This window comes from Zootoca vivipara, chromosome 3, assembly GCF_963506605.1.
Source record: "Zootoca vivipara chromosome 3, rZooViv1.1, whole genome shotgun sequence".
NCBI classification, from domain to species: Eukaryota; Metazoa; Chordata; class Lepidosauria; order Squamata; family Lacertidae; genus Zootoca; species Zootoca vivipara.
Window position 1 is genome coordinate 17,720,119 of NC_083278.1, and position 22,159 is coordinate 17,742,277.

General features: G+C 49.2%; 1 protein-coding gene across 1 annotated transcript; it reads left to right on the top strand.

The window, feature by feature from the left end:
• Nucleotides 1-1,430: 1,430 nt before the first annotated feature.
• On the top strand, nucleotides 1,431-22,144 carry GDF7 (growth differentiation factor 7). The gene is made up of 2 exons (XM_035110705.2): nucleotides 1,431-2,524; nucleotides 11,162-22,144. The coding sequence occupies exons 1-2, from the start codon at nucleotides 2,176-2,178 to the stop codon at nucleotides 12,133-12,135; spliced, it is 1,323 nt and encodes a 440-aa protein (XP_034966596.2). The 5' UTR covers nucleotides 1,431-2,175; the 3' UTR covers nucleotides 12,136-22,144.
• The last annotated feature ends 15 nt before the right edge of the window (nucleotides 22,145-22,159 follow it).

Consider the following 22,159-nt stretch of genomic DNA (forward strand, 5'->3'; position numbering starts at 1 on the left):
CCGCAGAACTCGCCATTCCTCTTGCTGACTGCATTATATTTTTATTATAGAGGAGCATCATTTGGACAGGAGACTGCTCTGGTGGTAAGGAATCCAGTCATGGCAGCTTGTGGCAGGGTCAAGAAGAAGACCCCCGCAAACACCCAACAGAGGCCACAAGCCCTTAGCGTGGCCAAGCCCTTGCAGAATGAACGAAACGAACCCTGATCTCTCAAATCTGTTTCCTAGCAGCGTGCTCCCAAAACGATTGATAACATTAACCGCCGCCGATCTTGATGCTTTGGGTGTTGTTTTATTATTTGTGGAGAAAACAGACATTCCCCATCTCTCTCCTTTCCCCCTCCCTTCCCCACTCCGCCCTCCACACACACACACACACCCCGCAAAGGGCTGAGAAAACTTGAAATAACATCCTAGTCAATACCGCGGTTTGTTATTTTAACTGGGATCCAAGGAAACATCTGAATTTTACCAAGGAAGCCCTCGAGAGAAGAGAAAACAAAACATTAACACTCAGGCAGGCGGGAGGGCTGCTTTGCGGGGGCGGAGAGAGAGAGAGAGAGAGAGAGAGAGAGAGAGAGAGAGAGAGAGAGAGAGAGAGAGAGAGAGAGAGAGAGAGAGAGAGAGATTTGATCGACTTCATTTCCCCCTTTCAAGCGAAGATCTCCTGTCCTAAAGATGTTGCACCCGCGCGCGAAATGACCAGGTTTAGGTTGGATCGAAATCAAGTTGGCAGGGGAACGAATGCGCGCTCCTTGTGGTTAGGGTGGTGGCTGTTCTGTGGCTTAATGAGTACGTGCACAGATAGCAGTAGCATTGAAAACGCAGCAAAGATCTGGGGAGGAGGAAAAGCGCAGCAATAGCACTACTGTACTGGTAGTAAGAGTAACAACCTTTCTATCACTTTATTACGCCTTCTTTCATTGCAAAGGCAGCTTACAAAGGATAATGAAAACTATCAGTTGTTGTGTGCCCCCCCCAACACACACACAGCCCACAATTGCACGAACAGTGTGCCTGTTAATCGGAAGGTTGGTGGTTGGAGCCCCCACGCCACCCAATGGCTGTGGGCAGGATTCCTGCATTGCAGAGGGTTGGATTAGATGACCCTTGGGTGTCTCTTCCAACTTTGCAATTCTGTGATGAAAAACTAGAAACAGCAGCGGTTTAAATCCAGCATCGCCCTTCGTGCAAGGAATGCTAGGAGTAGTCCTCTCTGCGACAGCCAATTCGAAGCACGGTTCTCGGAAGGAACTCCACACCGGGGCCTCACTCCCAGAGCAAAACGATGCCACTCCTACTAACACACACAAACGCACACGCTTCTCCTGGATTAAACTGCCAGGGGTGTCTCTTTCTCCCCCCCCGCTCTTTTCCCCCTCCCCCTTTTAACGTCTCTTTTGTTGGTGCTGGCGAAATGATCTCTGATTTTTATCGAAAAGGACACAGAGCAGGAGGAGGGGGGGAATCAGCAAACGCAGCGCGTTTCCTCTGCAAGTTCAGGGAAGTTTATAAAGTCTGTGTAACTTCCTCTCGGGTGCGTCCAATTCCTGCCACCTTGGGAGAAAGAAGGACCCCCGCCCCCTCGGGCTCCGGGTGAAAACCCCTCTCTGGACATCTCTGCCTCTTTCTCCGCACGATCAGGTTCCCTTTCACATGTCCTCCGAGGCGCTCCTCTTGGCACCCGGCTGCGCTCTGCCCAGTTGGCAACGGGCGCACGTCGAAAACACCTCGGCCAGTTTGTTACGGGTGTTATTTCCGACGGATTCAGTTTAAAGGGGTTTTTTCTTTTTTTCTTTTTTTAGGAGAGAGAGAGAGAGAAACATTAAAAAAAACCCGAAGAGGGCAGGCAGGAAGGAGCTCTTGCAAAAAAAGCAAATATATGACTCAACAATGTTTGTGTTTTGGTCCTGGGTTTTTCGTTGCGCGCGCGGCGGAGCGGCGTCCGAAGGCTTGAGCTCCGTCGTTGCCAAGCGGCGGCCGCTCGGCAGGGGGCGCTGCGCGGGGTCCGAAAAAGCCTCCTGCCGCTGTCGGCGGAGTCAGCGTGGATTGTGAACACAATGTTAAAAAGCGGCCGGGGAGTCCGAGGAGCCCTCAAAGCCCCTGCGCGAGCCGCCCGGAGCCCGCCGAGCTCTGTCTGCTGCTTCAGACGGCGAGGTCGGCGACGGCGAGAGGATGGAGCTGAGGGCGGCCGCGGCGCTTTGCCTCTACTGCCTCTGGAGCGCTTGCCGCCTGCGCCCGTGGCAGCTGGACGCCGCCGCCGTCAGGCCCCTGCTGCCTGCCTCGGCAGCGCAAGCGGCAGCCGCCAACGAGGAGAACCTCGACGTCAGAGACGCTGCCGCCTCGGCAGCCTGGAAGGCGAAGCGCGAAAGCGCGTTCCGCAATGGCACGGTGGTGCCTCACGACTACATGGTAGCGCTTTACCACAGCCTGGCCCGGAGCAAGGAGCCTCTTGTGCCCGCCGTCGAAGGAGGCGGACGAGCAGACACCGTCACGGGCTTCGTAGACCAGGCGCAGCCGCGAGGTGAGCCAGCCTGGGTAGGGTGGTGGGTGGGATGGGGTGCCCAGCGCGCACCTGCGCCCTGGCGCTGGAGCCGTCCAGCCCCGCGCGAGGGGACAGGTGGGACTACTGAGAACAGGTGGGATCCGGTTCTTGCGCTCATTGTCTCTGAAGTGAGTCCCGCTTCGCTTGAGAAGCTTCCCCATCTCCTCCTGTCTGTGGTCAAATCCCCAAGTAAGCGGTTTGCGTAGGATTGCATGCTTCACCCGCCCCCTCCCAGCGAACAAGGAATCTGACCGGGATCGCCCCAGTTAAACTCAGTTCTTGCTCTAAGCGGTGGAGGAGAGAGAAGCATAGCTGCCAAGTTTTCCCTTTTCTCGCGAGGAAGCCTATTCAGCATAAGGGAAAATCCCTTAAAAAAAGGGATAACTTAGCAGCTATGGAGAGAAGCAAAGGACCTCGATTTGCCTCGGGCAAACGCCCGGCCTTCAGTTACGCCGGGTGTTCTGATTCGGATTGGGTACCTTGGAATTCCACTCCAAAGCGAGAATCCGGATTCTTCCTCGGGGTGGTTAGTTTGAAGTCACCATTGCCAACCTCTTAGGGTAGGGTAGCAGTCCTAATCTCAGGCAAAGTACTTGGGAAAGTTACCCTAGGTTCTTCCAGCTAATCCTCCTATCTACTCTAAACGATCTAAAATATTAATCTCGATCTAATGCAAAGCAACAAACGCCCCTCGACTGTGTAATAGTTACCTCGTCTCTCTGCACTCTACTAGTGAGAGGTTGATCTAACTTTGCTAATTCGAAATTCTTTCTTTGCTAATTCGAAAGAAAAGAGAGTCGCTGCTTGGGGTTTTTTGTGGTTTAAAATGGCTATATATATAGTGTGTACATCACACCCCATACGATTCGAGAAAAATGCACCGTGTACCCTCAAGCTGGGTCGGGGCGGACTTAATGTGAACCCAAACTGTTAAATAAATGTTGGCCCGAAGCAAAAGCATATAGAGAGAGGAGAGGGAAATCCAGAGAATTGCGGCCGCTACAGTCCTATGAAGCGTGTAATTCGACCATACGAAAACAGCCAAGGAAATGTAAAGCTGGAAATAGTTTTGTTTTAAATCCAAGCCGCGAAAGCAGAGGGGTCTATCTAAAACTGCGGTCAGCCCAAACCTTATAGGACACAACCCCCCCTCCAACTGCGGAGGGTTTGCTCACCCCAAATCCAAGGGGTTTAATGGGAAGTTAAATGATTTCTGTTGAAGTTCTGATCAAAAGCTGCAAGGACTTCTGCAGAGGGTGGCATTCGTTTTCTGACAATCGGTTGCTTTTGAGAGCCAAAGGGAGTTGCAGAAGTAAGAAGGAAGGAAGGAAGGAAGGAAGGAAGGAAGGAAGGAAGGAAGGAAGGAAGGAAGGAAGGAAGGAAGGAAGGAAGGAAGGAAGGAAGGGGGACTGAACCCATCTTCTTTTGAGAGCAGAAAAGAGGTCAGAGCAGATCGGATTTTTTAGCAGAAGCGAAAAACAGAAAAATCTGTTCAAATGCACTGTGTGGCGGATTTTCTGCAGAGAGCTCAGCGCTGTCACGCTTCCCTCTCCGGGCTCTCTTTCTTCTGCTAGTGGGTGGGCCAGCTTTTGGCACCCAGCGAGCGTGACAGCTCATCGGCCCGCTTTGACTCGGAAGGCCACCTGGCGTCGGGCAAAGAAAGCCGAAGTGCATCTGGTTTGCTGGCTGGACGACGGAGTGGGTGGAGATAGCAGGTGTAAGGCAAAGGAGGGAGGGGGGAGGCGGAGGTGGCCGCCGGGCGCCCAATCCTCGGGGGCGCCTTCCTTCTCATACAAATGCAGCGCCGCTGCGGGACAGAGCGCAACCTGCCTGCAAGGTTCGGGTCAGGAGGAGGGTTGAATCACCTTCTTCCCCAGAGCATCGTTGGGCAGGCGGGACTCTTGTCCAGGCAGTGCGCTCCGCGCTCCTTCAAAAGAAGGCAGGGTTCCAGCCACCTCCCCACGCTTCGCGCGCCACTTTGCGCCCTCCTTCTTCCTGGGCTGGCACAGCTACGTTGCTAGGGAGGGGGCAGCCCTCTCGCCCCGTCACCTGGGGCGGTAAGACTAACGCAGAGCAACTTTATCCTCCCCCCGCACCCACCCACGTCGCTTCCCTTCCTTTAGCTTTGGGGGGTCCTGGTCTTGGGTGGTGGCATTCCTCTTCCCCCAACTTTGGCAAGGTACGGAAGCGGTGGGGTGTGTGGCGGTGGGGTGGGGGAAGGGTGCGCGCCCCCGCGCGCTTTGTTTTACAGTTTGGTTCATCTGGAGCGCATTAATCTGCGCTGGAGGAGCCATTAAAGTGTGGAGAGGTTCAGGACGCTGTAAACGCATTTCGAGTTGGAGGCGGGGGGCGCTTCAGCCTGCCTCCCACCGCACTACCCCCCACCGCAACCGCTCTCCCGCTTGACCTGCCCGGAGCCATTTGGCACGCGACCCCTCTTGGGAAGAAGAAGGTGACACGAAGGAACTGAAGGGAGAGGCCAATTTCTCACCAAAAACGTAAAAAAAGCAAAAGCAAAACAACCCACCGCGCCTGCTCCGCGGGGCGGAAATGGTTTCTTTTTGCTTGCAGCGGACTAACCAACACCTCAAGCCGCTTTTGAGTGCTCCGCTCCACTCTGCTTCTGACAGCAGCTATTTACTTAACCGGCCACAATCCAGCCAATTTTAAAACAATCAGATTTAAGATGGAGCGATGTAAACACGCGCCCAGTAGCCATCTGTCACGGTGCTTCAGTTGAGATTCCTGCATTGCAGGAGGTTGGGCTGGATGACCTTTGAGGTTCCTTCCAACTCTACAATTCTGCGGTTCCTCTGCAGAGCCCCGGCGCTTAACGGTGCTTTAATTGTGTTCGGCTTCGAAACATCTATTTATTCATGTGAGTCCCCTTTCCATGAGTTTGCGCCGAAGCTGACGCACAAACCCGTGTTTCAAAAAGAGATCAAATGAAAAATAAACGGTGAAGTCGCAGAAATAAGAGAGAGAACGCGCGACCCAACCGAAGTTAAGCATTTTAAAAATAAAATACAACTGTGTATCTACTTTGGCTGTAACCCTCTCTGCCATAGTTGTTCTGGGACATTACAGTATTCGTCTTTTTGTCAAAGGCTGCGCTGCTAAGCATTCTTATCGGGGAACAAGTTTCCCGGTAAACTCGCGTTGTACAGCCCCCAAGTCGTTCTTTATTGCGGGGGGTGGAGAGGAGACCATAAGCCCGGAGTTAATTTAGTTTTGGGGTGAGGTGGGGTGCGGGGGAAGCGCCAGAGTTGCGCGCTATTTCTGGCAGAACGAAAAACCCAATTTTTCAGGCTGATGGGGGCAGTTTGCACGAAGCAAACCGGCTGCTGTAGACATATAAGCGTCGGAAGGGTTCTGTATGCTTCAGAATATAATACAAGCGAATTAAAAAAAAGACAAAGAAAAAAAAGGGGGCTCCCGGGCTATATAGCTGAAAGGAAGTGCTGTGAGTTCGGCGACGTTTTGTTCTTTTGGGTCCCCCTGCGCCCATGAAGACTCAGGGAGAGAGAGCCCGGAGCCGTCAAAGAGAGGCCAGCGCGCGAGTCCGTGGGAATGTAAAGCAAGGTTCGAGGTTCCGCTGTCCTTAAAAAATTAGGGCGCCTCCAGGCTAACCATAACTCCGGTTTGTCCCTTTTGGGGTGAAAACGAGGCATGTGGGCTTTGAGCACAGGATAACTGAATTTAGCATAAGTGAATTCAGGGTAGCTGAACACTTAGCACACACACACACACACACACACACACACACACACACACACACACACACGAAATTCCTCCTGAAATTGTCGTGTCTGAATGGGTTGAATAGCAGGTCATCATCGCCAGGCGCTGTTGGAAAGATCTCCCCGTTCGTTAATGATTGCTCGCAAATAATCTAGAGGTCAAATCCAGCTCAGCATGGAATATCAAGGGAGGTTAACTTCCTAGTGAGAATGTTTAGGAAGGGATACAACTTATCCCTTGGTGGATATAACCCAAGGGGGCATTTGTAGCTATGGTATAAGTTTTCCCACAAAGGATGTTAACCGTCCCAGGAGGACTGAAATGCTCCTGTTGTATCTGATTCAGACTTCAGCACTAAAGTTAACGGAATCAGATCGATTTATGCTCTGGAACTTCGGAGGTTTAAACGGTAGATTGGTGACCTGGTTTTAAAGAGAGGCAGATGGAGAGATCTTGAGTCGCACGAGCTCCAACCGTACAATGTTTAGTCGTTTGATCGATTGATTTAATTACACACCTAGGTTTGCATATGAATAAAATTAAAGTGCATATGAATGAAATAAAAGTGTATACTCGCCCTCACCGTCTGATAAAAGGCTTCCCTTCCTGGGTGACAAAGAGCCCTTTCCAAGATGGGCATAGCTGTCAACTTTCGGATTTGAAAATAAGGGATCAGCAGCAGCCTCACCTGTCTCGGGGACAGTCTACGACTCTACGGTATATCTAACAATCCAGGATAGCAGCGGGAAACAGCGCTGGAATAAGGGAATTTCGCGCAAAAAAAGGAGGGTTGACAGCTATGAAGATGGGAGACCCCGCACTATCCGTTTTGAGGAAAACGAAATTGTCTTAAACACACACACATACACACCCCAATCTAATCTAACATCTAAATCCAGCGGTGGGGATTGGGGAAAATGTCCCATCCTCCCTTCTGATTTTGTTGGACCACCTGCCCATTGGCCAGATGTTGGTTGAGCTGGAAGTCCACCAACATCTGGAAAACCACAGCTTCTTCGCTCCTGCATGTATCTAGGTCTAGGTCTACACTGGACCTTCCCGTTAGTAAATATCATAAGCAGCAGCTTATTTCTTCCCGTTTGTACTAGAAGGTTAAACACGGAAATGTGGGTCTGTTTGCATTCCGGTCTGCGAGTTTACGCACATTCATACGCACGCTTAACTTCATTCCCCCGCCCTAAGGATTCTATACATATATAAATTAATCCACCCCACCTGAGGGAGTTGAACAGGTGAAGCACCTGCTGAAACCACTTAAATCAATGGCAACGAATGGGTTTTGTGAGAACTTAAAAACCGAAGCCATATATTACAGCATAAGCTCATGAAGACTGGAAACGAACTGCGGTTCCCGAAACCTTTCGCCGCGGTAAAACTGCCGGCATTTAAGGTGTCTCAATACCCTTTTGGCAAGTTTTTGCCGCAACACGGGAAACCCCCACTCTGAATATGGTTACTGGAATCTCGTGTGACTTGGGCTGGGTCGTGGCGGCCGCTCTGCTCAGTGCCAGTTTTCACAAAGGAAAAGGAAAGCCTTCGTCGAAAGCAGCCCGGTTTCCAGGGGGGGCTGAACCGAGAAGCTCTCTGTGCAGGCCATTGGCTTCTGAGAGCCCCCCCCATCTCTCTTTGAAGGCCAAGAGGAAGGAGGACTCGACGCCGGGGAATATCAGTCCGAGCGGCTTGCTATGCCTCTTAGGGCTCTGCTTCCAAGAGCGCAGATCAGGGCCCGCAGGCTGCGGTTTCTGGGAGTTTCAAAGCAAAACTGAAACCAGCTGAGCAATTCAAAGGGGTCTCCTCCTCTCCTTATCTGTTCCTATTCAGACTTTTACGTTGGGTTTTTTGGGGGTGGGGGGTGGGGGGTGGGGGAGCCAACAAATCAGCCCGGTGTTTTCCACCCTAGTGCATTAGGGAGTCTTTGATTTGAGTTCCCCAGGAAAGCCCTGGGCTATATGAATTAAGACATCAATGAAAGGTTCCGTCTTAGTACAGAATCATAGAATTGTAGTTGGAAGGGATCCTTGAGGATTCTAGTCCAACCCCCTGCAATGCAGGAATCTCAATGCAAGAATCCATGGCAGATAGGGTTGCCAGACTCGACAGAGGACAGGACTTCTGTGCCTTTAATTGCCCTGCTCTCTTTTGAGTCTGGAAACCTTAAAGAGAAACCAGCAGACCCTTTGTTTAATTTCCAAGCAAAGGGTCTGCTGGTTTCTCTTTAAAGTTTCCAGACTCAAAAGAGAGCAGGGCAATTAAAGGCACAGAAGTCCTGTCCTCTATTGAGTCTGGCAACCCTAATGGCAGATGCCATCCAACCTCTGCTTAAAAACTTCCAAGGAAGGAGAGTCCACCGCCTCCTGAGGGATTCCGTTCCACTTTCTAACAACTCGTACTGTCAGAAACTTATTCCTGATATTTAGTGGGAATCTCCATTCTTGTACCTCGAAGCCATGGGTTCGAGTCCTACCCTCCGGAGCAGGAGGAAACAAGCTTGCTCCATCTTCCATGTGACAGATATTTGAAGATGGCTTCCGAACGATCAATACTCTAACCGTACACCCCACCAGGTATTAAAGAGCTCCACTTTTGTCTCTCTTCCAAGATATGCTCACTTTTTAAAAACAACAACAACAACAACAACAACAACAGATCTTTTAAATGATTCTCAGCAGCTCCCCATTCTTTCCCCTTCTCAAAGTCAACCTGGAAGGGTGGGTTATCATCACCCTTTCAGGATTTACTTGGCAAGGGAAGAATCAAAGGCAAGAGTCAGTCTCGAACAGGGAGCAAGTTCAGTTAAAATCCCTGGACACGTATCCTCTCAAACGCGAAGCTGTGGGAGGACTTGGCTTCTTCCAGTTGGAAGACCAACTTGGCTTCTTCCAGTTGGAAGACCAACTTCGATCGGATCCCCACCCCCCGCTTGAGAGTGGCTTCCCCAGCAATACGCTTAGGATCGTGATTCGGAGGCAGCAACCTATTGAAGCCAATGCATAGGATCGCGCTGTAAGAATGATTCCAATAGTTAGACCAGGCATCCCCAGACTTCGGCCCTCCAGATGTTTTGGACTACAATTCCCATCTTCCCCGACCACTGGTCCTGTTAGCTAGGGATCATGGGAGTTGTAGGCCAAAACATCTGGAGGGCCGCAGTTTGGGGATGCCTGAGTTAGACGCTCAGCGTATTTTCAGCAATGCCCGTTTTGTGCGTGTATATAAGAAGCGACGCGTAGTGGTGCTGTGCTGTGCCGGAAGGGCCACATTTGAGAAATCTTCTTTCCCCTCCTCCTCCTCCTCCTCCTCCCTCCTTTTATTTATTTTAATCCGATTATGTTTATTTGTTGTTACGTCTGATGGGTTTAATCAGTCCGAGGAAAAGGGCCACGTCCGGCTTGGAACATTTACATGGGAGGGCGGGTGGGAAAAGGTTAAGAATATATGCGCAGGGTCAGACCCCTTCAACAGCAGTCAAACCCCTAACTAACGCGGCTCGGTCCTCTTTCTCCTCTCTGCGCCCCCAACTCTAAGGATATATAGATAGACACACACACACCACACGTGAGCAAAATGATCTTTGGCAGATTGGGAAAATGTTTAACTTGGCACGGAGGAGGCAAGAAAGACAGATACAACCTTCCAGAACCTGCTCGATCCGAGGGCTGGGAAATAAATACAGATGGTTACTGTAAAGATCTTTCTCATTGTCTCTCCCCGAAGGAAGGCACGGGCTGGCGAGAGGAGGGAGGGACCCAGGCTCGTCTGTTTCAAAGACAAGCCTCTCCAGGGGCTTATTTTTCGAAAACGAGACGACAAACAGGTCCAGGACGCACGGCCCTTTTTACCTCCGCCGCGCTGTCCGCCCGGCAAACCTTAGAGGCTTTCTGCACACGCTCAGCGGTGACGTCGTACGTTCCACTAGGCCTGAGCAGCGAGAACGAGTTTCGGAGGAGCTGCTCTGTAAGCGGGCGCACAATTGCCCACCTTGTCTATAAATGAGAAGAGCGGTGCTTAATTGAACTGTCACACGCATCCCCTCCCCTTTATTGCCCGGCACAGCAGCAGTAGGGACCAAAGTGCCCCTGGGTATGTTCAGAAGGCCTTTCTTTCTCCCGTAACAAATAGAATCGTAGAATTGTAGAGTTGGAGGGGACCCCGAGGGTCATCTAGCCCAACCCCCTGCAATACAGGAAACTCAGTGAAAGCATCCATGACAGATGAGCATCCAATCTCAGGACTGGGGCGCTACTGACCCGGCAACTGACAAAGTAAAGGTAAAAAGGTAAAGGGACCCCTGACCATTAGGTACAGTCGTGACCGACTCTGGGGTTGTGGCGCTCATCTCGCTTTATTGGCCAAGGGAGCCGGCGTACAGCTTCCAGGTCATGTGGCCAGCATGATTAAGCCGCTTCTGGCGAACCAGAGGCTCCAGGGCAGCGCACAGAAACGCCGTTTATCTTCCCGCCTGAGCGGTACCTATTTATCTATCTACTTGCACTTTGACGTGCTTTCAAACTGCTAGCGCTCACTTAATGGGCAGCAGCTTCCTAGCAGCCAATTTGGAGCATTCAGGGACCATGGTAAGTACGCATAGCCTGATCCAGGAAAATCCAGACTCGAGGCAGAGGGTTCCCGGGAACCCTCTGCCTCGACGACAGCTCCCACCATTGGCCCTGCTGGCTGGGGTTGATGGCAGCTGAAGTCCCCAAGAGACACTTCCAGGTTCCAGGCCTGAGTTGGAGGGACAGGCCCGGGTAACAAGGCAACCGCACGGTCGGGCCAGGCGCGGCTTTTAGGGCGCAAACGGCTCTGCCCTTGCTCTTGATTCACGTTCCCTTCTGTTCTTCTCTCTTTCTGCAGATGACTCTCCGTCGGAAGCGGCGCAGCGCTACCTCTTCGACATCTCCACCCTGCCCGAGCTGGACGAGGTGGTGGGCGCCGAGCTGCGGATCCTGCGCAAGCCCCCGGGAAACCGGAGCTTGGCCACGTCCCCAGAAGGCCTCCTCCACCGGCTGCTGCTCTACTCCTGTCCGGAAGGGGAAAGCCACCAGCCAGGCCTCTTAGACTCCAGGGCCGGCGACCTCTTGGACTCGGAAGACCTTTCTTCCTCGTCGCCCAACAAGTGGGAGGTCTTCAACGTGTGGGCAGCCTTGACGGGCAGGGCCGAGGAAGGCGGCACCCCCCGCCACCCCCGTCCGTCGCTTTGCTTCCTCCTGAGGGTCGTCTCGGAGCAGTCCGGGAGACTCCTCCCGCCGGGACAGCTGGGCTTCCGCAGAGAGCAGCCGTCGGAGCCGCACGAGAGGGCGCTGCTGGTGGTCTTCTCGCGCACCAAGCGGAAGGAGAACCTCTTCAAGGAGATCCGAGAGAAGATCAAGGCTCTGGGCGGCGGTCCCGGGCTCTTGCTGGAGCCCCCCGACTCGGGACAAGATCCCCTAGCCAAGCAGCAGCGCCGCCGCCGTCGGAGGACCACGCTGGCGGGCCGGGCGGCCGGTGGGCGAGGCCACGGCAAGAAGGCCAAGAGCCGCTGCAGCCGGAAAGCCCTGCACGTCAACTTCAAGGAGCTGGGCTGGGACGACTGGATCATCGCGCCCCTGGACTACGAGGCGTACCACTGCGACGGCGTGTGCGACTTCCCTCTGCGCTCGCACCTGGAGCCCACCAACCACGCCATCATCCAGACGCTCATGAACTCCATGGACCCCGACGCCACGCCGCCCAGCTGCTGCGTGCCGTCCAAACTCAGCCCCATCAGCATCCTTTACATAGACTCCGGCAACAACGTGGTTTACAAACAGTACGAGGATATGGTGGTGGAGACGTGCGGGTGCAGGTAGCGGCGTCGGAAGAAGCGAAGGCCTCTCCTCCTCCTCCCCCATCCTCGCCTGCTTCGCTTCCCCGGCTCCGTGGCGCGCATCTTGTCAAGATTCGCCTCGATGTCCTGCCTTTGGCTGCCAGGCCCGATGGCACTCGTGCATTGTGCGCGTGTGCCATAAAGAGGAGCCATCTCCTAGGCCCCTTCCCCATATAATATTCGAGGGCGCCTCTCCCCGCCCCAAAGTTGATGGGCATTGCCATTCAAATGGTGTGCCTGCCCATCATCATGTGATCGATTATGCGGGGCGGAGCTTCCCTGCCCGCCCGCCTCCAATATTTTGTTCCAGTTGGCACCGCTGGCATGTGGAAAAGGGGGGATTTTGCAGGCTTGCCTCTCTTTTCCTCCCTCCCTCTGCAGATGCTAGTGACCTTCTTTCCCTAGACAATGAGCGAGTGACCTAGCACCCTTCTGTAAGTCTGCACCCCACCAAATGGGCACTTTAAGAGAAGGAAATGGGACGACAGTATTGAGAACACCTTTGCCAACCAGTCTAGGAGGTTAGCTGAGGTGAACTGTGTTGTGTGTGTGTGTGTGTGTGTGTGAATAATCTGAAGTGGTTTTCAAGCTTTTTATCTCCAGTGAAGCCATTTCACATTCACTTTTGCTCATGATTTTGTTTTGTTTTGTGAGTGTTGGTGGTAGATCACGCAGTTCTCAATAGTCAGTGCTTAGGCCGCTTAAATATCCCACCAGTTTCCTGTGTCAAACTACACCTGCAACCCACCAAACATCCCTCCGGGGCTGCATGTTATGGGGGAAGATTGAGAGTGGTGGACCAGCTGTCTTTTAAGGCAGTTTGTCTGCCATTACCCATCGCAGGGATAACGTTTCTGAGGAGCCCCTGAATACAGTTTGGACACCACTGCTCTGTGTGGCATCTCTCTTTTCCCTCTCTCCCCCACCCCCCACATTCCTTGACTTTTCTTTCTTTTGGAAGATTGCTTGCCTCTAGTGGCATATCAAAGAAATGGGCAGTATGTTATTTAGCAGCACAATCTTAGGCATAATCACCAGGAAGTAAGTGATTCCCTCTGCGTTCAGTGGAGTCTGCTCTCAGGTGAAATCTCGAACACTTACATGGAGGGAAATCCCACTGAAATAAGAAGGCCTTACTTAAGTACCGTGGTACTTGGTTGCCGAACGGCTTGGCTCCCAAACAAATGGGCTCCTGAAAGCCACAAACTTGGAAGTGTTCCTGGTTTGCAAATGTTTTTTGGAAGCCGAACGTCTGATGTGGCTTCCGCAGCTTCCGCTTGAGTGCAGGAAGCTCCTGTAGCCAATTGGAAGCTGCGCCTTGGTTTCCAAACAGTTCCAGGAGTCAAACGGACTCCCAGAATGGATTAAATTTGACAACCAAGGTACCACTGTACACACAATTTGTATTGCAGTGTAAGACGGACATTGTTGTGTGCGCATAATTGCCTGGGAGTAAGTGCCATTGAATTCATTGGGATTTCTGAGTCAACCTGCATAGGATCATGTGTTGCTAATCAACAAATCCTTGCCCCCCCACCCCCCCGAATCCTGGTGGATTTTCATAGGGCTTATTTGGAGATGAAAACCCACTAGCCATGCTTGGTGGGGGCCCAGTTTCTGAATTCTCAGGGCTTCTCTGATGGTTGTCCTGGCCTGGAAGTGTATTGGGAATACATCCGTTATTCCCTGTTAGATATAAAGCTGCTACTTGTCAACGAGAGTTTGACAGTTAATGGAGCACATGTTCTCAGCATTCTTCCATGCCTGGAGAATGACTCACAAAATGCGAAGACAGCACTTGTGGAATCTTTTTTCTGCCCATCTCTCACTCAGCTTGGAAGACATTTTCCTGCTTTTTCATAAGTGATATATGTTATCACGTCTTTGTACCACGGCTCTCAGTCTAGGCAGGCGAGGCGAGGCTTCCACGGGCAAGAGCATGGACTAGATTGTGTTCACAGGCTGCTAGCTGGCCGTTCCTGCTTTAAACTCCTGTTTACCCCTGTCAAATGTTTCTTTACTAATCACTGGCCTGCAGATAGGAGCAGGTTAAACAGCATTTGGGGCCAAGGACTCCAGATGTTGGCCTGGGCCCCTCCAGATGATATTGGACTCCCATCAGTCCCAGCCAGCATGGCTAAAGGCCAGGGGTGATGGAAAATGTTGTAGCAACATCTGACCAGCCACAAGCTCCCCATTCCTGCCATAAGAAATCCCTCTTTCCCTGATGTTGACAAAACTTAATTGTATAACTGGCCACATCTTGGTTTTCTGTTTCTTGGTTATGCTAGAGCAGCAGTCTCCAGTTCTTCAAAAGACCTAGAATCTGCCTTTAACTCAAACATGAATTTGGGACGTGTTCCATACAAAACCATATATAATTGTATGCCGTGTTAGAAACTCAGACATTTAATCAAATAGCCAAATGGCACTTTAAACCAAGGTTGCAGTCACAAAAATGGAATGCCGAGTTGCCGTTTTTGGAAAGATGGTTCTAATGTCTTATATTTCAAAGGATTGACTGGCTGTGATTTATCAGTTAAACATCTGGCTAGTTCAGATGACAACCTTGAGCCCAGGTTAAGAGCTTTGACAGCTTAAAGAAGAAAAGTCACTTGAACCAGGGACAGTCCACATATATATTGGCGTATTCTGACCTCTTTTTCTCAATGGTGACACAGACCATTCATAATGTAGGAATATTTTTCACAACAGTGAGCAGGGCAGTCAGGTGGGGTAAGTGAAGACAAGCTACAACAATTCACTATAACGCTGTTCACCGCTCCTACTCAGGCTGCACAGAAAAAGCATTTTGGTTCCTGAATTTCATTCCAGTTGTGTGGATAAAATATAACTGATAGAATTCTGCAAAATGTGGTATTAGTGGGTGAAAACAGTCCAGAACCAAGGATCCCCAGGCATGCACCTCCTGATGATGGAGATGTCAGGCAGCATCCTGGCACCTAGGCATCTTCACTTGGTCAGAAGTGGCCAATAGTCAGGTGCAAAAATACATCTGGGCCCTGGCTAATTTTGAACGCTGTTTGTATGCTGGTAGTGTTGGTGTTCTGACCCACCTTAGACCAGGCTGCAGCTTGGTAGAGGAGCCTAGGAAACCCAGCCAGATGGGTGAGGTATAATTAATTAATTATTGGAAGTGGGTCCCAAGCCAGCAGCGAAAGATCAATGCGCTAGAGTATAATGGGCATGCTAGGAAACAACTTTTGTCTGTTGTCTATATCTGTTGATGTAGATATAGCAGAAAGCTCACATTCATGGCTACGCTTATTGCCTTGCTGTTAAGAAGAATGCTTTAAATAGCCCAAATAGCCTTTAAGCCTAGTGGCCAACTCTTCCATTAAATAAATAAAGGTGATTAGGTAGGAGACCCGGAAGATTCCCCAAGTCAATGGCTTTGGCGCTGAGTGTTGGAGGGTCCATTGGTTATCATCTCCTGCTTATACATAAATACAGTGACCAAACATGCTCTGCCGTCCAGAGCAAGTAATGCCTGGATGGTGAACATGTTTTAAATGAAAGACTCTGAAAAGCCTTTTTGGTGTGAGTTGTGTAGTGATTGGACTGGATTGCATCTTGCTGCTCATGTTAAGCGTTGTAGAGTGCTTAATTTACGCTTAGTTTGATGTGCATCCCTTATATACACATCATCTACTCAAACCAATGGGCCTAGGAAGATACACTGATAGCAACAGAACCCTTGGGGTGGGGGCAAAACAACAACAACACATTGCCCCCCCTTTTTTGAGGTGGGGGGAATCTAACAGCCAAACTGACTCAAGTTAGAGCATCGTTCCATCTCACTCGGCATCACTTACAGTCTACACCAGAGATGGGGAACCTTTAGCACGTGGATGATTAGATGCCAATTAAAAAAAACAACACTTGCGTTTTCTGGGATGTGCTAGTTTTCTAGCGGGAAATACTTATTTCATTTCCAGCGGGCAAGCAGTGCTCTATGTAGCATTAGCTGCTGCAGTCCAGGAACAGAATTAGCACAGGGTTTGTTGTTTGTGTAAACCAGGCATCGCCAAACTTTGGCCCTCCAGATGTTTTGGACTACAATACCCATCTTCCCTGACCACTGGTCCTGTTAGCTAGGGATCATGGGAGTTGTAGGCCAAAACATCTGGAGGGCCGCAGTTTGGGGATGCCTGGTGTAAACTATGGTCCTCAGACTATGGTCCCAAAGCATGCTGCCTAGGAAGTACCAGGCTCACTTTAGAACAAATTTGTTTCAGGTTCGGACTATTATTCCTGCTAAAACGAACAGACATTCTTCCGGACAGATATACAGTCGTACGTTGGAAGTTGAACAGCTTAGTTCCTGAACGTTTTGGCTCCCGAACATCGCAAACTGTTCTGGTTTGTGAACTATTTTTGGAAGCCAAACGTTCGAGCTTCCTGCAGTCAATCAGAAGCCGCGCTTTGGTTTTCGAACGTTTTGGAACTGGGGTATACAGATGACTTAAATTCAAGCTTTTAGTTCAAATGGTTTTGGAATGCAGGTTTTACATGCAGCCAAACAGAAATAGTTAGATTTTGAGCTGATTCAGTAAGGCTATGGAGTTTAAGAGGGCTGCATCTAACTGGAGGTTTGTGGTTCAGGCTGTCAGTCTTCCAAGGGACCTGCGTGCCATCACCTTTGCATTACAGTTGGGGCCCAAATCAGGTAATTCAGACCCTGGACTCAGCGGCATTAGGCAGCTCTGCCCCTGCACTTAATGGGAACCCATCTTTCGATGGGAATATATGTGGCTTAGTGGCAGAGCCCATGCATTGCCATCAAACATGTCTCAGGTTTGATCCCTTTAACTCTAGGCATGCTAGGGGGAAACTGATGTTCGAAACCCTGGAAAACGGCTGCTGATTAGTGTAGACAGTACTCAGCTGGGAGAACGCATGGTCTGGTTTGGTATACATTAGTTTCTTCTTTTCCCGTGTGTTATTTTGCACTTGTGTTAATTGTGGTGGTAGAGACATGCACTGTTTCAACACTGAGCAGTTTAAAAATCCTTTTAGTTTATCCAAAAGCTGGAGCACGCTCACTTCATTGGGTGCCCTCTGCTTCTAGGTGAACGAGTAAGCATTTTTACTGTTTGCAGAAAATAAAAAAATTGACTTTTTGGAGCAGAATGAATAGGAATGTGTGAGATAAAAAGACAGATCTATTGTCCTTTGTGCTGCATGTCTAGAACTTTTCCCTCCCTCTCTGTTGCCATTCACTTCAAAGGAGGGACAATTCTCAACATGCAGCCTGGGAAAGGGGCTAAAATTCTCACCATCTCTGATAACTGGCCGTGCTGGTTGGGGGCTGATGGGAGACAGAGTACAAGAGTTATCTCTGTCTTAACAGGCCTGGAGCTGACATCTCAATGAAGAAGGGAAGTCTCATGCCTGTGTCTCTAAGGGCCATCTTAAGATCTTGGTGATTCAAGGCTTGTAATTAGCACTTTTCTAGCAAATATGGTTTTTCTCCCCCTGTGAGGGAAAAAAAAGCTGTAGCAAGCACCTCCGTGGGAGAATCAACAAACCTTTTTTTTAGGCTTGCACACAGAATCACAGAATGGTAGATTCTGTGTTATAGTTAAACTATTCGGAACCCAACAGGGTCAGTGGAGCCTATGGTGTCTTTATAATATATGGTTTATCACATATATACAACCTGAGCCTACGAGGGAGGAGCTCACAGCTCTAACACCTGAGAAGGTCTTGCTTCTCTCAGAGTCACAGCCTTGGATTCAAGCAGAAATCAGGCATGGCTCTCTCACTGGCTTCTGCTTGCTTCTAGCTTCTGGCCTTTGTCTAACTAACAGATAGAGCCACTTCTTTTGTTATCTTAATGACCCATACTTGGCCCATTACCCAAAAGCTTGCCTGGCTATTCCAGCAATTGAATCCCTGTTGGATCCAGGAATTGGAAGGAACTCAGGAATGTAGCCTATCCCCCAAATCACAAGACCTGTGGGGTGTGTGTGTCATAGAATTGTAGAGTTGGAAGGGGCCACAATGGACATCTAGGGTTGCCATTTTGAAGAGCAATAAAAAAAGAGGACATGTCCTGGAAAAAGAGGACATATGATAACCTTAATATGCCAAATTCCTGCAGTGCAGGAATCTTTTGCCCAATGGGGCTCAAACCCACCACCCTGAGTTTAAGAATCTCATGCTCTACTGCCTGAGCTATCCTAGAGGGTCATTGCGATACCTGCTATTCAGGTTGCAGCCTGGCAGCACGGCAAGTGTAACTTGAACAGGCAAAGCTTATTCCATCACTGTAGCTCCTTCCCAGGAAAAGCGGCAACTTTCACCAACCCAGGTGCACGTTCAGGAGCAGAAACATAACAGGCACATTCAGAATTTTACCTGGGGCTGGCTCACTGCAAACTTTTCCTGACAGTAATCTGAAACTGGATTCCAAAATCAAACCCAGCTAAGTTGATTAACGTAGAGAAGCAAGGACCTGGCGTATGCTTATTTGCATGTGCGTCCCTTATTTGATGCACATTCACTCACCTCCCTCGGATCTGGGCAGGGCCGGCCCAAGACATTTTGGTGCCTGAGGCAAACCACAACATGGTGCCTCCTTCCCACCAGGGAAGAAAGGGTGAGTGAAGACTTGCAAGGAACAAGGAGGGAGCAATGGTCTACATCAGGATCCCTACAGGATCTGCTGCCCCTGTGCAGCCTGCCACCTGAAGCGGTCACCTCACCTTGCCTCATGGGTCGATGTGTGGGCGCTTTTCTTGCATGTTCTTCTTTTTGCTCCAGGCCTGCATGTAAGTTTTTTTGTTCTCGCGAAACCCTTGAGTAGCAAAGAATTCTGAATGGAGAATAAGGATGCTAACATGGCCATTCATTACTTGCATCTCGGAAATTTGCCAGACGCATTTTGCACCTGGCTATTAGCCACTTGTGACCGAGTGAAGATGCCCCGGTGTCAGGATGGTGCCTGACATCTCCACCATCTGGAGATGCAAGCTTGGGGATCCTTGGATCTTGTCTGTTTTCACACACTAGCAACACATCCTGTAGAATTCTATGCGTTATATTTTATCTGCACAATCAGAACGAATTTCAGGAACCAAAATGTTGCATTGAAAAATACGACTTTTGAGCTGTCTGGCCCAGAAACAGCAACTAGGCATTCCTTTTTGGCGACTGCAACCTTGGTTTAAGGAGCCATTCAGCGCCTAGCTTATATGTCTGGGTTTCTAAACACTGTAACTAATATATTGTTGTTCTCACTTTGGGAGGCAAGACACATGGAGGTATACAATAAAACCTAAGGCCTAGTGCTACTCCCTCAAAGTGGTACTTTGTCATCAAATTTCTGGTGTCCACAAACTGTTAGACCTGCTGTGAGTGCATTTAGAATAACAGTTCATATTTCTATATACTTTTTAGAAGTTTGTTATCAGCATTTTGAATGACAAGGTGCTTCTTTGCAGGCATAAAAGCAGTGTGTTCCGTATCTAAGAAACTGATCCTAATTCAGCAAGCTAAGGGTGGATCCGAGCGATCTGACTGAGAGAGGGAAAGTGCAGCAAGAGCTAGAACTTGGTGTCTTGCGTGTGCGTGTTTTAGAGAAGGGCACGGCAGCCCAGGAGGAAATATCAAGAGAGCAGCATGCTGGTGAGATGGCAATGGAGGAGATGTTCCTAACAGGAAAAAAGAATTTTAGGATAATTCTCTGTTCTGAAGAACAGCAATGGAACATGAGAAGCATTACATTTAGCCAAGACACTTAATGCTGTTTGGGAGCACACCTGGTTGGAGGAAGCTAGCTTAAAGTTTTTGCGGTCGAAAGCCAACTTCTCTTGTAGGCCACTATGTTCTGAAGGGCCCAGGGCTTTTCTGAGTGTATATCAATGCGCTCACAACCTGCAAAGCTCTGCTCTCACACCAGAGGCCTGGAGAAAGTTCGGTTTATTTGTAAAGGCTGCCCCACACAATATGCATTTCCTGCACAATAGATGTTGTGTGTCGCTATAGATTTACAGGTTGTGATTTAGCCTGTTTTTATGCAATGTCTCATGTTCAGAAATCCTCTGTCCTATTGAAATCGGTGGAACTCAGCCGTAGGAGCCAACTCCTAGGGGCCAAGGTCCCTTCGGCCCCCCCCAGGAAATATTTGAGGGGGTCGGCCCACCCCAAAGTTGATGGGCATTGCCATTCAAATTGCGTACCTGCACCATGTCATGTGATCAATTATGTCGGCCGGGGCTTACCTGCCCCCTCCAATATTTTATTCAAGTTGGCACCCCTGAACTCAGCCATGCTGCACTTTTCTCTTTCGATTGCTCCCATTGAGATGAATGGGAATCACCTAATGGGAAGGACTATGACTGCAGTCTGGTGAAGCCTAATGACGCATGCACACACGTACTGGACATTTGGTTTTTTTAAAAAAGCAGTAACCCCCACCTTGCCATTTAAAGTCTCACATGACACATGCTCCTTGGACATACCTACAGAAGCCATTCTGAAGCTAAAGAAACAACAGTATAGTGTGTTTTGCCCAGGTGTATAGCCTAGGTGTTTTGCAAAGCCACCTGTGATATTGCGTTTGCAACAAGCGTTAGGCTGGATCTACGCACTTAAAAAATAATAATCAGGAAAATGTGTTGTAAACCTCAAAATGGGAAATCGGATTGCCGAAAGATGGGAACTCCATAGCGCCATCTGGTGTCACAGTGTTATAATGCATTTAAGACGCTTTCTTTTACGAGTCCCTTGACAACATTTCGAAGGTAAAAGAAGAAAAAAATCTGCTAAACATGCTGCAGTCTAATAAAGTAGGTACAAATGCAAGCAAACATATAGATACACGTGATTCCCCTCTGCTCCCCACCCCAGTGGTTGGAATCCAGCATAATTTCATTGACTTTGCTGGAGATACGGCTGATTTACTGTGAGATTAGAATCAGGTCCCATGAATGCAACTTATTTCAAAACATGACCAGAGGGGAAGAGGGTGAAAAATATCTAGAATTAAAAATAGTGTTGCACATCTTGACATTTTTCACATTGTTGGGTTCCAAATAGTTTTAATTATAACCGTGGTCAGACCTCAGGAATGCCTCCTCAGTGAAGAACTTCTGTTGCAGAGCTTTTTGGCAACCCTCCTGGCTTTTTAATCAGCATTTTCTCCAGTATCTATTTTATACGTTTGAGGGTTTCTTTCTGCAGCGAGTGCAGCTACTGTTCACCGGAATATCTGCGCAAAGGGCTAAGCATGTTTGGAAGTCAAGCCATCGGCAAGGAGGCCCTAAAGCTCTCAGTATTAGGAACCAGGCCATTCGCATCCGGATCTGAAAACTGAGGCCAAGGTTGAGACTGTTGTTCCTTGTGTTTTTCTTTCCCCCTTATCAAGAAACTAGATTCCATTTTTGCAGGAAATGGGCTGCATTCTCTTTGCTCCATATTTTTAATGACCCCTAGAGAAACGTTGTCAGAACATATTTCTCCAACTGGCTAAGGCAAACGCTTTTACCCGCCACCACACTCTGAAGAACAAAAACACAGTTTGTCATTTTACCAAGAAATCCGCTCCACATTTTTAATTTATGCATTTTCTTCTCTCATGTGTAGAAAACCCACAAAGAATTTTCTCTTTCTCCCTCTTTCCTATTGTTCATTCCTGGTGAAACTATAATTTACTGAATTTCCATGTGTGTCTTTTCATTTTTTTAAAAGCCTATTTTTTCTGGATCAAAAAAAGTATTTGGGTCTGAATGTGTGAAATGTTCTATGGAAGAGAGAAGTGAAGTGATGGTGTAAATGCATTGTGTGTATGTATTCTAAAATTTAAATAGATTGTACATATTGGATTGTAAATGAACTGTAAACAAGCAATATATATTTTCTTGAACATATATAGTGGTATATATTTGTTAAATAAGCAAACTTGTATACTCTTAATTAACCTTTTAAATATTTTGTACAGATAAGTTTATTAAATATTTTATTGATATGTGCTTCATTTG

Bases quoted from the DNA above. Each gene is read 5' to 3' on its own strand.
- GDF7 (XM_035110705.2), top strand. From the start codon at position 2,176: ATGGAGCTGAGGGCGGCCGCGGCGCTTTGCCTCTACTGCCTCTGGAGC. The intron at 2,525-11,161 runs GTGAGCCAGCCT...CTCTTTCTGCAG, and splicing joins AGACCAGGCGCAGCCGCGAG to ATGACTCTCCGTCGGAAGCG.